We start from the raw sequence: 14,076 nt of genomic DNA on the forward strand, positions 1-14,076 counted from the left end.
AAAAGCAAAATCTATACATCATTGCTATTCAAATGAATGGCTCCGGATGAGTTGCCAAGGCTGCTAGTAGCAACTCTGTGAGGTGGCCATTAGAATCCCCCACTGACTGATGAGGAGACGGAAGCTCACAGAGAGATTAAGTAACTTGCCCAAGGTCACAGTGCCTCTGCAAGTGACAGAACCCAATCCATGGCCACTAACCTGTAAGCCCATCCATGTTCTTTCCTGTCTCCCACATGCCTTCCTAGGAACAGATACGACAAATCTGAAATTCAGATGGGGTGCCTGAAAAGAGGCAGAAATTTTCTGACTCTTTGTCCTATTCGAGACTTGTGCTAGGGTGACAGTCCCTTTCACTCAACTGTTAATGGCTTAGAAATGCAATTGCTTGTTTGTGCTTCTGGCAGCAAGCTAAACATGTTGGATAAGTAGCATCTGCCTTGGGGAATGAACTAGAAAATCAGGAAAAACCATCATCTGTATATACTACACATCTTCTGCTTTATTGCAAATGGGACAAATTATTCATCTGGACAAGGGTAATTCACTCAGCCCTCGAGCTTGTCTTCTGATGATGTCACAGTGTTAAGAACCAAGTCAGCGCTGACCCAAATGCACTCTGCTCTGCAGTCTTGCTTTTTGATGCCTAACATGTCTGCTTTGTCCCCATCATATATAGTGGCTGCTCATTTTTACTTCTGCCTGGGAAATTCTATTTTATCCTGATGATTTTTAATTTTTCAATCAATTTAAAGGTGAAAAGTATATTGAGGTGAGAGCAGACAGGCACAAGGAATCTTTATGGGGTCATGGAAATGTTCTTAAATTGGATTGTGGCGATAGCTGCACAATGTAAATTTACTAAAGATCATTGAATTGTAGGGGCTTCCCTGGTGGCACAGTGGTTGAGAATCTGCCTGCCAATGCAGGGGACACGGGTTCGAGCCCTGGTCTGGGAAGATCCCACATGCCGTGGGGCAACTGGGCCCGTGTGCCACAACTACTGAGCCTGCGCGTCTGGAGCCTGTGCTCCGCAACAGGAGAGGCTGCGACAGTGAGAGGCCCGCACACCGCGATGAAGAGTGGCCCCCGCTCGCCGCAACCGGAGAAAGCCCTCGCACAGAAACGAGGACCCAACACAGCCAAAAATAAAGAAATAAATTTTAAAAAGCTAATAGATTATGGAGGTAAAGTCTCCTTTCTGGTTGAAAGGCTAAAAATATCACGTTGTTAGAAAGCACTGAAGGGAGTTCCTTTGCTGCTTTCTGGGGGGGAAAGTCCCACCCTTTCCTTCTGGAACACCAAGGCACCTACATCCTATCCCTGCTAGGTATCATAGCCTGTATGGTGAAAGAGGAATATTTCTCCTTGAAAGCAGCCAGGAATGCTAAATGGTCACTGAGTACCTGGAGGGGAGAAAATAAGGGAATATCTGGAAAGGCTGGAGGAGAAATGGTACCTGAGGGAGGTCTTCAACGATGAAGAGGAATCAGCCAAGTGAGGGAACAGTGTATGAAGAAGCTGAGAAGTGAGAAAGGCTGCCCCTTTGGGAGATGGCGCCTGGAAGGGGAGCTACAAGCACTTCACCACAGCTGATATTAAAGGTCCTGTTAGGAGGGCAAACTCCTGGGAACCACCCCAGACCTACTGAGGAAGAATGGCTTGTGGTAGGACCTAGGAACATGCATCTTAACAAGCCACACACTCCCCTAACCAGGTTACCTATGCACCCTAAAGTGTGAGAACCACCGAGATAGGTCCTAAGTAAGGCCTCATACACCACGCTAAAGTGTTTGCATAATACCTCAAAAGCAACGAAACACTGTGTACAGATTTTAAGCAGCAAGGTGAGGATGGCCTTGAACTTTAAACACAGCAGTCTGGCATGGCACATGATTTGGGGGCAGAGAAAGAACCCTGGAGCTCCCTCCAGGGCCCAGGAGTGCACACACACTGTCACCTCCTTTACCTTCTAACCTCTAAGTAGCCGAACACAAACATACCTCCTACAGTCTCCTATTAACACCTAGGTGCTTTACGATCTTATGAAAATGTCATAAGAATGTTATGACATTCACCAATGTTAAACAGGGGACCATCCTGCACAGCCACACATTTGGAGAAACTAGAGGTTACCACACATACCATTTAGGTGTCAGGGGGCAAATGTCAGTTTCAAAATATTACGGACATGGCCAAGTCCCTTGCTGACTATTATAAACACTGTTCTGCTGAAACAGATGGCCCTTTGAGCCCATGTTTATACTCTCTTTTGCGGTAAGTGGTTTCCCCTCTCCACTCAGGGAGGGAGACGTGTGAGGATTATAAACTTGCAGAATTGACCTAGCTGGATTCCTGAGATTAGCCTTAAAGGTATCTGCATCATCCTAAAGGAATCCAAGTGGAAGCGGAGTCTTGCAGGACTCTGCATGGGCCGACCTTTACACAAGGTCAGTTCCTTATCGGATTGGGAAATCAATGTCAAGTATCCTCATCATGCAGCCTTAATAATAATAGTACTAAGGGCCAACATTTGCACCCCATATGCTAAGCACTTTATAGGGTGTTAATCCTCTCAATAACCCTCTGAGGACTTTCCTGGTGGTGCAGTGGTTAAGAATCCGCCTGCCAATGCAGGGGACACGGGTTCGAGCCCTGGTCCAGGAAGATCCCGCATGCCGCGGAGCAACTAAGCCCGTGTGCCACAACTACTGAGCCTGCGCTCTAGAGCCCGTGAGCCACAACTACTGAGCCCACGTGCCACAACTACTGAAGCCCGCACGCCTAGAGCCCATGCTCCGCAACAAGAGAAGCCGCCGCGATGAGAAGCCCATGCACCACAACGAAGAGTAGCTGCAGCTCTCCACGACTAGAGAAAGCCCGTGTGCAGCAACAAAGATCCAACACAGCCAAAAGTAAATAAATAAATAAATAACTCTCTGAAGCAGGTTCTACAGCATTATCCCCATTTGACTGACGAAGAAACTGAAGCTTAGAGAGATTAATTTATCCAAGGCTGTACATGGAGGAGCAGGGATTCAAACCCATCTGACTCCAGAACTTCTGCCATAGCACTTCATGGGGTGTGTCAAATAGATTTCTATGTTTTCCAAGTTTTTGATGCCTATAATAGGAGTATTAAGGAAACAAGCAAATTTAATTCATAAAGCTTATGACACTTTATAAACAAACTCACGTATAGCCCTAGAAATCACCTAGTACAGGGGTCAGCAAACTGTTTCCACAAAGACCCTATAAATATTTAGGCCACGTGGGCCATACGGTGTGTCCTAACTACTACCTCTGACATTGTGTGTAAACAGCCACAGGCAACACCTAAACAAAGGGGCATGTCTGTGTTCCAATAAAACATTATTTACAAGAACAGGTAGGAGGGAGGCTACATTGTCCCTGCAGCACAGTCTGCCACTCCCTGACCTAGTGGAAAGGTCCATGAATGTAGAGTTAGAGCACTTGGCTTCTAACCCTCATCCATGCCTAATCAAGCTGGGTGGCCTTCGGCCGGTCACTGCCTGTGTCTAGGCTGTGTACTTCTGCATTAGTTTCTCCCCTATAGGCTGCAAAAATAAGGTGAAACTATATTCGGACACACTAAAACAGATTCTCCATCAAACCCATAAATAATAAACCGTGGCAGCAATACCTTAAGGTAAAGCAGAAGGGAAGAGAGAACTAGCACGTTAAGGGTACTTCTATGTGCCAGGCGCTTTGTAAAACAGACTCTTACTTCATCCTGTTTGCCAACCTTATGGGGTAGTTATCATTATTCCTGTTTTATAAATGAAAAGCATCAGACAAGTTAAATAACGAGCCCCAGGTCACAAAGCAAATGAGACGAGAAGCCTAGATCGGAATCCAAGCCAGGGGTAGCTACTCTCGAACAACAAGCACTCGGGCGATGATTTTGCACAGATGATGACATCTGAGTGCTTCTGGCAGAGGGTCCTGGAGCCAGGCCTCATTCCCCTCTCTTCCAGACTCTCCCACTCTGTCATCTGCGTTGCCCGCCTCCTCTCAAAAAAGATCCTACCCGATTTGGTCTGAAAAAACGATGTGAGACTCTGAGGTTTGTTGCCTTTAGCTCTGAGTGGACGGACTGTGTTTCATGCGTGGAAAATAGACCAGGAAGCCCAGAACTCCGGGGCAAAGCAGCCTAAAGAAGCAAGGCGAGAGAAAAGGAGGACAAAGGACACCCTCAGAGAACCCCTGACTGGTCCTGCTGACCGCACCAGAGTCGTGGCTCCAGGGGTTCTGCGTCTGAGAACTTAGCTGAGGGTAAGAGTCTGTGTGACAAAACACAGCCTATGGAAGTACTCAATCGTGCCTGACTTGTCTGCCTCCTTAACTAGTGCATTGCAGGTTACAGTCATCAGTTTAAAACTTAAGTACTTTGGAAATGGGGCTGGGAAAGGAGAAAGTGAAACCAAGAAATGGGATCATCATTGCTTCCTTCATCAAAAAAAAAAAAAAGGAAAAAGAAACACATTTCCCAAATGTGGGAGGATACATATGTCAAGGAAGAAAATTGAAAAAAACAAATGAAAACAAAGAACCCAAACTGCTTAGCTGAGCGTTCAAGACCTACCAAAATCTGCTGGAACACACACAGCACCGCCTTCCAGCCTCAATCCCAGAGCCCTCGCACAGCCTGCACTCAGCCTCCACCAAGCTTCAGCCATGCCCGGGCGTGTTCCCCCCGCTGCTCCCACTGCCTGAAGGAGTGAAGGCGTGATCTGCTCTCCACGGCTGCCTGCTAAAACTCCACCCCTCAAAGTCCAGATCACATGTCACCTTCTAGATCACAAACGTCAAAGCCGAGAACTTCAGATACAGATCATCAAGATCAATGCCTTCAGGTTATGTAAGAGGAAACCAAGGCCCAAAGGGGTTAAGTCACACAGCTGGGCAGTAAAGACTTGGTCTGGAAACCAAGTTAGCTGATCTGACTTGGGGGCAGAGGGCCAGGGAGGCACGCCTCACCAGCACCTTCAGGGTGAGTGACGACCCCAGGAAACCCTTCTCTTCCTCCTCCTCCTAGAAGCCCCAGGCCTGCTTACAAGCTCTCCGAACTCGCCCCTCCATTCCAGGTGAGAGTGGTTTTGTGTGTCCATATTCCTGATCACCTGCTCCAGAGGGATCAAAACCATGTCTTTCCCATTGTGTTATCCCAGTACCTAGCTAGCGCTGCACAGAGTGGGCCTTCAGGGGGCTGTAACAGTCATTCGACAAAACAAAAACACCAGAAAACAACCTCCCTCCCCAGCTCCGGTCCTGTCTTCCTCCAATCAATCGGCCTCCATGCACTGCCAGAGGGACCCACCTACAGCACGGATCTCACCACACCTCTGCTCAGCTGCAGCCCTTAAATGCACACCATGCACATCATGATATCCACGATTCCGCATGAAAAACTTAGAAGAGCCCTTCCTGCCCTTGAGCCTCATTTCCTGCCACCCAGAGCACCACAAGCACCTCTTCACCTCCGAACCCTATGCCTGCTGTTCCCTCTCCCCGGGACGCACTTCAAGAGTTCCCTTTGTCCCCAGCTCTCTTCTACATGGCTAACCCCTACTCATCCCGCAAGATCCAGAATGTCTAAGAAATGGCCTCCTTGAGGAAACCATCCCTGATTACCCATTCCCTCCCCCCACTCCAGGTGAGATGCCCTCCTCCGTGCTGCCAAAGCACCTTGGCATCCCTCCTCTGTAGTTCTCAGCACAGAGAATTGCACCTATTTGTTTACACACCTGCCCCCACCTCCCACTAGACCATCACTTTAGGGCAGGAGCACCTGGCATGAAACCAATACATTAACTTAGACTGAATAAGCTTCTCCTTCACTAGTTACAATCAGACCCAACAAATATACATAGTGCATCATTTCACTAAAATATTTTAAAATACAGGTCCACAGATCTCAGCAAAAAAAAGCCCTTACTACACACCCAGTCTTTCAATAAAGAGCTCAAGATGCATAATGGCATTATGAACTGCCAGGAAGTCAACACGTCAAGAGTCCCTTTAGAGAGGTGTGCTGACCTAGCCAGTATGGCCGACTGGCCAGAGTGGCTCTGGGTATGTGACCGACTCCCACTAAGCACAGGGATGGAAGAGGATAGTTCTGACACAGTGGCCGAGGGGAGGTCTGACAAAGGGAAGCTCTCCCCAGGAAGCCTCTCAGCGCCCAGGCGAGTCCCCGGGCACTCCTCTCCTGGGAAGTGAGCACACAGTAACTTCAGGAGACCTGCCTGAGCTGGCCACCGGGGCACCTGAGGCTGGGGGCCGGGGGACTGTCAACAGACAGACGGAAACCACTAGCCTCACAGAATTCACGGTATCCAGTTCACACGGTGCATAATTAGTAACAGCACCCGTGAGCAGGGTGCTAAGATAGGAAGGAAAGCAAACAGCTAACCCAAGGAAGAACTGATTCCTGTCTAAGAAGCATGCCTGCACCACTGGACTTGACGGGGAGGTAGGAGGTGTGGGGCAAAGGAGACGTGAGCAGACAATGAGGGCAAGTTTCACTGAGAAAGTAGCATTCCCAGAATAGATGGGCTTTCAAATGATTTAAAATTGAACATTTCAGGAAAATTGCCTGTTTGTTAACCTGAGCTGGCATCCAGGCTGACGACGGTAAGCTGATGCTATTTTTTTCCTCTCGCTCACCTGTAGGACCAATTTACAAACATCCTTTCCTAACCTTGTCCAGATTCATCCACTCATAAGCAAACGGCCGTGCTCCCTCAGTAAGGAAAGTCACAGTGAGCCAAGCAGGTGAGTTGATTCTGCATGAGGTCCTTCCCCACCCTCCACACCCACCGGAAGGCTGAATCCTACCCAGTTGTCTTCTTAGGTAACAGCACCACCAGCCAGCCAAGAATCGTCTCTTACTGGCTCCTCCCTTCCCCCCATTCCACTGCCCCTCCAACTGGGGAACAGGCCACCAGGCCAATTCCTCCTCCAAGTTCTCCCTGAGAAGTCCCTCCTCTCTCCAACCCCATGACCTCTGCTCCACTCCAGTCCTCATCACCTCCCATTCTAAACTGTCGCAGCAGCCTCTTGCCCTTCCTGCCACCACCTCCAGTCTGGCTGCACCAACTTCACCAGACTTAGCTTCCTAAAATAAATAATTGTATCACTCTTGCCTAGTTAAGAAGCCCTCTGGGTCCCCATTTTTTAGGAGATCACAGTCCTCAAAGGCACTCCTCCCCATATGCTGAGCACCGGGCTGACCCCAGGGTGTGCTCTCATCCCCCCCATCTCAACTTCCACCCACGCCTCTGCCTTATCGCACTTGCTCCACCTAGCACACCCTTCAAGATCCAGTTCAGGGAGCCGGATTCTTCCAGCTCCATTCTTCTTCCTCAAAATTCCTTTGCCTATTCGGGCTCTTTTGTGTTTCCATACGAATTTTAAAAGTTTTTGTTCTAGTTCTGTGAAACATGCCATTGGTAATTGGATAGGGATTGCATTGAATCTGTAGATGGCCTTGGGTAGTATGGTCATTTTAATAATATTGATTCTTCCAATCCAAGAACACAGTATGCATTTCCATCTGTTTGTGTAATCTTGGATTTCTTTCATCAGCATCTTATAGTTTTCAGAGTACAGGTCTTTTGCCTTCTCAGGTAGGCTTATTCCTATGTATTTTATTCTTTTTGATGCGATGGTAAATGGGATTGTTTCTTTTATATACATACTACTATATATAAAATAGATGACCAACAAGGGCCTCCTGTATAGCACAGGGAGCTATACTCAATATCTTGCAATAAGCTAAAATGGAAAAGAATCTAAAAAAGAAAAAAAAAAATATATATATATATACACATACATCTGAATCACTTTGCTATACACCTGAAACTAACACAACATTGTAAATCAACTATATTTCAATTAAAAAAATTTTTTTAAAGACCCAGTTCAAATACCACCTCTTCTTTAAAGTCTTTGCCAGCCGCTAAACGAGGGCAACCAACCATTCCTGTTTGCACCTGTTGTCCTGGAGTAATTACTGAAAGCAGCACACTGACTTCCCCAGGGCCCTGCTGAGGATGATAAATTATATGGCCCTCCTACCTAAAATCTACCCTGACCCAAAGACAGCGCTCATTACTTGTGTAACTGTGTCTTTTGCTAGAGCGTGTGTTCCTCAAGAGTAATCAAGCCATCTTATCTCAGTATGGACTTCCAGCACCTGAAGACTGCCCACACCTGGGGTGGTGCTCAATGAACACTGATGGAATGAAAGAATGAATCTGATCCAAAGAAAACTGTAGCAATCAGTTTTATCTAAAATTCATCTAAAATGCCAGTGGGGAAATTTTCTAAATCAGAATTAGATAGAAAAAATCCTGGGCCAAAAATTCAGGCCATAAAAGCATCTGTCACATAAACCATTTCTTTCCCTAATCCAGTGTTTCTCAACTTTTTTTCAATATTGTCCCCCTGCCCCAGGAGCCTTTTTAGACATTTTTTTCCTAACCACATCCCCCATGAAATGTTAATAGCACAGAGATATATCTGTACTTTATACATAAAAGAGCAAGTATAAAGTTTATTCTTCTTATATAATAATGGGTTCAGAATGGCAATAAAAATGTTAAGTCACGTTTTAAAATTTAAAGCTATTAACATTAAACTTTGTATTTGCTGAGTAACTTTTAATGTAATTTTAATGTAAAACTGTGATGTATCAAATTATATATAAAAATTGCCAATTTCTACATAATAATAGCAATGTAACCAAATTTTTCAAAGACTTTCAAAACTGCTATTTTTCCAGAAAAGGTAAAACAATTGAAAAAAAAATGTTCTTAAAAGTTATTTTTCATGAACTTAACTCTTGTTTTATATGAGAAAATAATTTTTAACTTATCCAGGTGCTACATATTCATTCAGATATCATCAATAGTTTCTCTTTTCAATACTTGGCATAGTTATTAGTGGGTTGAATAATTCTAATAGGATTAAAGAATAAAATATAAAGTACTTTTATTTAATTTTCAAATCCCAAGTCACACACAAAGCAGTGTGGGTCAAACATAAGCCCTTAACATCCACAAGGCAGCCAAAGGCAGCCCTAATGGATAAGGAAGTCACCAACAGAGATATGACTTCAGGATCAAGCTATTGATGGACAGAAAGTTCTCCAGTCATAGCCATCTATTTGCCATAGGTTTGTAGTAGTGACCCTGCATACATTCTGTATATCTTCCATGAACTCAATGTCAATGTTGCTTGTGTAATACCCAAGAAAAAACAATGAGAGAAATTTAAATGTTAAGAAGTAAGATTTTGCCCACCAAGCTTTGAAGGGCCACAAACCACTGGAACATCTGAGAAGTTTCTGCCTCCCTCCAGAACCAATTTTTGCTGCCCCTTAGGTTGCAAGCCCTAACCTCTGTGTTCCCACGTTTATCCTCCTAGCACCTAGAGAAAAAAATTTTTAAAAAACAAAAAACACCAGTTTACCTAAGAAAATACCCCATCCCACAACTATCATAAGGTCCCCTCTACTACCAGCATCTCCTTGGGTACTTTGAAAGAAAAGGGATTCCCATACTATTAGCCTTTCTCCCAAACAAAGGAGCCCCCCACCTCTAAAAGTGTAGACTTTTAGAGCTGGAAGAACACTCAGGGCTCATGGAGCCCCTCCATCTTCAGATGAGGAAACTTAAAAGAGCCCTAAGAGGTTGAGAGACTGGCTCAATCAAGGTCACTATATTGTTATAGACAGAGACCTTGTCAGCCTGGATCACTGTTGTATCTCTAAGCTAGCACCAGGCTTGGCACACAGCACAGTCAGATGTTTGCACACTTAATGAATGAATGGCTATTGGGCAAATTAGTGACAGAGCTGAGAACCCAGTTCACCTAATTCCTAACCTACTACTTTTCCAACTACACCAATTTGTCCCTTTTTACTTCCCTAGAATATCAAATAGTGGCCTCAAAGACTATCAAATTTATATTGTGTTTGAAAAGCTTCCCAGCTCTTTTAGTTTCACACATCCAGGAAGTTGAAGAGCAGGGTCTTGTGCACTTGTGGTAGAGTGCTTCAGCCCACTGAAAGTGAGGGGCTTTCCACAAATAAGTCAAGGGTACCCGGTTGACAATGCATCACTTCTTACTTGCTTACCCTGCCTTGATCTCTTTTCTAGAGTTCTTGTTCACGTGCCATTATCTCCTTACCCAGACTGAGAACCGTAGAGAGCCAAAACTGCCTTCCGTTTCTAAGGCACCTACTAAGTTTAAGCACGAAGCAAATGTTCAATAAATGTTTGCAAAATTTATTCCAATGGAAATGGTGCACCATGAGGGACAAAAGTGGATTTGGCATGAACAAAGAAATTCTGTTTGTACTTTGCTCATTTCCTAGGACCAGTAGAGTACCTAACATGTAACGGCAGCCTAACAGTTACTGAATTTTAAAAAACAAATGAAAGATATGGCAAAAACTGAGAAGTTATTAAGCATAGTCTTCATTCATTCAATAAATTCACATTGAATTTATTCATTCAATAAATATGTATTACCAAGTATCTGTGTGCCAGGCTCTCTGCTGCTCTGAAACCTAATTTCCCCCACAGAGCTAGAGCCCTCCTCCCTAGCAAACACATGGCATTAGGTTCACCTTGCAGGCTGTGGGCACAGCTACGGTAGCCATGTCTCAATATGCCCAAGACAGTCCCAGTTTACACCTATTGTCCAAGTGTTCTCTCCCAACAATGCCCTGGTCTAGACAATTATATCACCCTAAGTGTAGCAAATCTTTTTCAACAAGAAGCCCAGAGATTCAAAAATTTCACTCCACATTTACTAGCTACTCCCAGTCCCTTTTTTTTTTTTGGCTGTGCCATGCAGCATGTGGGATCTTAGTTCCCCAACCAGGGATCAAACCCATGCCCCCTGCAGTGGAAGGGCAGAGTTCTAACCACTGGACTGCCAGGGAATTCCCTACTCCCAGTCTTGTTTCCTTATTTCTAATACAGGCATAACACATTAAACTAAATGGTTATAAATAGAAAAGTGGCTGGGGACAAGGCTGGGACATCAGATTGAGACTACACTGTAGAGAGCCTTGCATGCCAAGAACACGGATACATAATTTAATATAGAGCAGGGAGCGATAAAAACTTTTAATGGAGAAAGTGAATGTATAGTCAAAGCACCATGAAAGTGTTATGACGTTGATTACAGAAAAGATCTAAGACAGGAGGAATGAAAACAGCTGGCTCCAGGTCATACCAAAAAGACAGCCTAAAGCTGTAAATAAAGAAAGGTTGTCACAGATGAAAATGGCAACAAATATGCTATTTCATCATTTGTCTTTAAGTGTAATTTAAAAGTTTCAACAACAGATGCAGCTATGCAAGCTCTAGTTCATTGATCTGTGGTCCTGATACCCTCCTTGGAAGGCACAGGCTGTAAGGAAGCTTCTGGACAGTCCGGCTTGCCCTCCTGTCGGCCAGTCGTGTAAAGGAGCTGGAGTTCGGTGTTTGTTTTATTTGAAGGGCTACATTTCAAACATAGTATTCGTTGTCAAAAGAGTTTCCCGACACTGAAAGAGATGGGCAGGAAGCTTAACCCGCCAACTCCACATCTTCCACTATTGCATCATTTGAAACTAAGCTTCCTCGGGCAGCGACTTGTAAAATTCAAGTCAGGTAAAATGGCAGCAGCAGCCGCTGTGGGTGCTGCTGCTGCGGCCGCCGCCGCTGGCCTCAACTTCAAGCGCCCGGAGAGCGCGTCTCTCCGGAGCTGCCAACCGCTCAAAGGAACAGTCGATAAATCAACAGGTCCTGCTCGCCCGCCCGAGGGTGCTCAGACCCGGGCGCGCCAGCCACAGGAGGAAGTGGCTAATTATTTAAAGACAGTCGAGACCACTGGAGGCCGGAGTCGGTTCTCCAAGCGCCTTCCCTCCGTCCACCACCCACACTGGGAACCTGCTGGGAAAAGGCCCGGGCCCCGTACACAGAGGGGAAAGCACCAATTCCTGGGCTGCTGCCCCAGGTCCCTAGCCCTCCAGCCCCTGGGCAGCCCTGCACTGCCCGCGGGTGCAGACACCCCGAGAGCTCCTTTTTCCTCCGGCTGTCCCCCTCCTCTCATCGATTGCAAGCCTTTCCGTTCTGCCACCGGAAACTTCCATAGAAGGTGAGATTCCCAGGTCAAGAGACGATTCTACAAACTCTAAAGGGCCAATGTCGGGACTTCAGAGTCAGACCTCATAACGCCTAGGCGTCCCCGGTGAGGCTCAGTACTGCTCTGTACTGCGGGTCCTGCGCTCCCGCGCGTTCGCACCCATCCACCCGCTGGCCGGACGTGGTGTCCTCCGATCCGCAAGAGCCCACGGTGCCGGCGCCCGCAACTTGAGCAGCGCCTCCGCTCCGAGAGCCGCAGAGACCCTCCTCACTCCAGCGAGGACAGACCTCCCAAAGCCTGGTGTCCCCAGCCGCAACCCCTGTCCCTTCCTCCAGGCGGGAGGCTGCAGGTCCCAGACAGGGAACCAAGGGGGCGGGACCTTGGCCGTCCCTGCCGGACTCGCTCAACCCTGCCGAGCTCACTCATTCCTCCCAGGCTCCAGGGGCAGTGCCCACACTCCCCACCGGCCAGTACCTCGTCCGCTTCCAACTCTGCTCCGTTGCCTACGAGCGCCATGTTCCTCCTCCGGCTGCCGCCGCCCAGAAACCAAACAGGGAGCTCAGAGCCAACTCAGTTTCTCGGCTCCGGGCTCAGCCCAGAGCCAGCAAGGGAGGAAGAGGATGGCCCCGCGCTCCCGCCGGGTCCCGGGCGGGGCCAGCGCGCAGCTGAGCGTGTGCTTTCCCCGCCCCCGGCGCCCGCACACCAGACGAGCATCCATTTCCCGAGCCGGCGCCGGGTGGCGGGCCTCTACACAAGCTCCGCCCCCTGCAGGCCTCGCCCCGCCCTCTACGCGGCTCTGACTAGAGCAGCCAATCAGATTCCCCAAAGCTTTTCCGCCTCCAGACGGCATCCACTTAGGATCCACATAGGCGGGGTCATTCCGTGGGCGGGGTCACCTCGTGGGCGGAGTCACTGGCGAACTTCGCTGGTCTGGCCCACCCTCTGGGAAGGCACCTGAGAGTACCAGCTTCCAGTACTCTGTGAGGAGGCTAGTCCTCGCCTGGAGCCAAGAGAGCGCTGGGTTAACGAGGCCAACCAAGGTCAAAGCCACCTATCCCTGATGCCCCTTTGAACCCGTCCACCTGGTCCCTGGGCCTGTGCCAGTCCCCTTCCCTCGCCAGGTGCGCACTGCATCTCGCAAATGGTGAGGCCAGAGAGCAGCCTTGAGTCAAGGTCACAAGTTACCCAAAGGTCTCTGTCATTCCACCTGCCCAGACACTAAGTCAGGGACATCATCTTCAGATACAGGAATGCTGTGTTTGCTTCTGTGTATTTTTGAAAAAAACAGAAAAACCACAGGACATATATTTATACAACTTAGAGCTCCTCTACCCCTCCTCCCAATATCCTGTCACGATGACCCATTTTGTAACCCCAAACATATGTGCATAACTCGTGCTTGAACTATAAGATCCATGAGGGTGGGGATGCTGTTTGTCTTCTTCAAAACTGTATCCCCAGCACCTAGAACAGTGCCTTACACGTAGTAGATGCTCAACAAATATTTGTTGGCTTCATTTAGAAATTGATTCCTGCGTCTAACATGTAAGGTAATTGAACTATCCAACTGAAAAATTATAAGCTACATTTTTTAGGGTATTTGGGGGGGGGGGTTGGTCAGCTTTATTTTACATACGATAAAATTCACCAAGTTTAAGTTTGTAATTTGATAACAGATGTTCACAAAACACCATTCCAATCATGAAAACACATCCAAAAAGTTCCCTGTGCCTCTTTGCTGTCAATTTCCTTCCCCCACTCCCTGGCCTCTGGCAACCACTGATCTGCTTTCTGTCACTCTCATTTTGCCTTTTCTAGAATTTCATATAAATTCAATCACAGAGCACATGGTCTTTTGTGTCTGGCTCATGAAGGGCTATTTAATGGTCATCCAGTGACAATTATAAA

The 14,076-nt window shown here is 47.1% G+C and overlaps 1 protein-coding gene across 6 annotated transcripts in view; it reads right to left on the reverse strand.

The window, feature by feature from the left end:
- Window positions 1-12,913, reverse strand: part of TTC39B (tetratricopeptide repeat domain 39B) — a 147,557-nt gene extending 134,644 nt beyond the window's left edge. For all 6 annotated transcript variants that reach the window (XR_014265396.1, XR_014265397.1, XM_082467945.1 and 3 more), the window contains exon 1: window positions 12,643-12,913. Coding sequence is in view for 3 of the 6 variants with exons in the window: in XM_082467946.1 (XP_082324072.1) it covers window positions 12,643-12,684 (42 nt within the window). In the remaining 3 variants the exon portion in view is untranslated. The remainder of the gene's footprint in view (window positions 1-12,642) is intronic.
- Between the last annotated feature and the right edge of the window lie 1,163 nt (window positions 12,914-14,076).

This window comes from Balaenoptera physalus (assembly GCF_965194825.1).
Source record: "Balaenoptera physalus genome assembly, chromosome: 7".
In the NCBI taxonomy this organism is placed as follows: domain Eukaryota; kingdom Metazoa; phylum Chordata; class Mammalia; order Artiodactyla; family Balaenopteridae; genus Balaenoptera; species Balaenoptera physalus.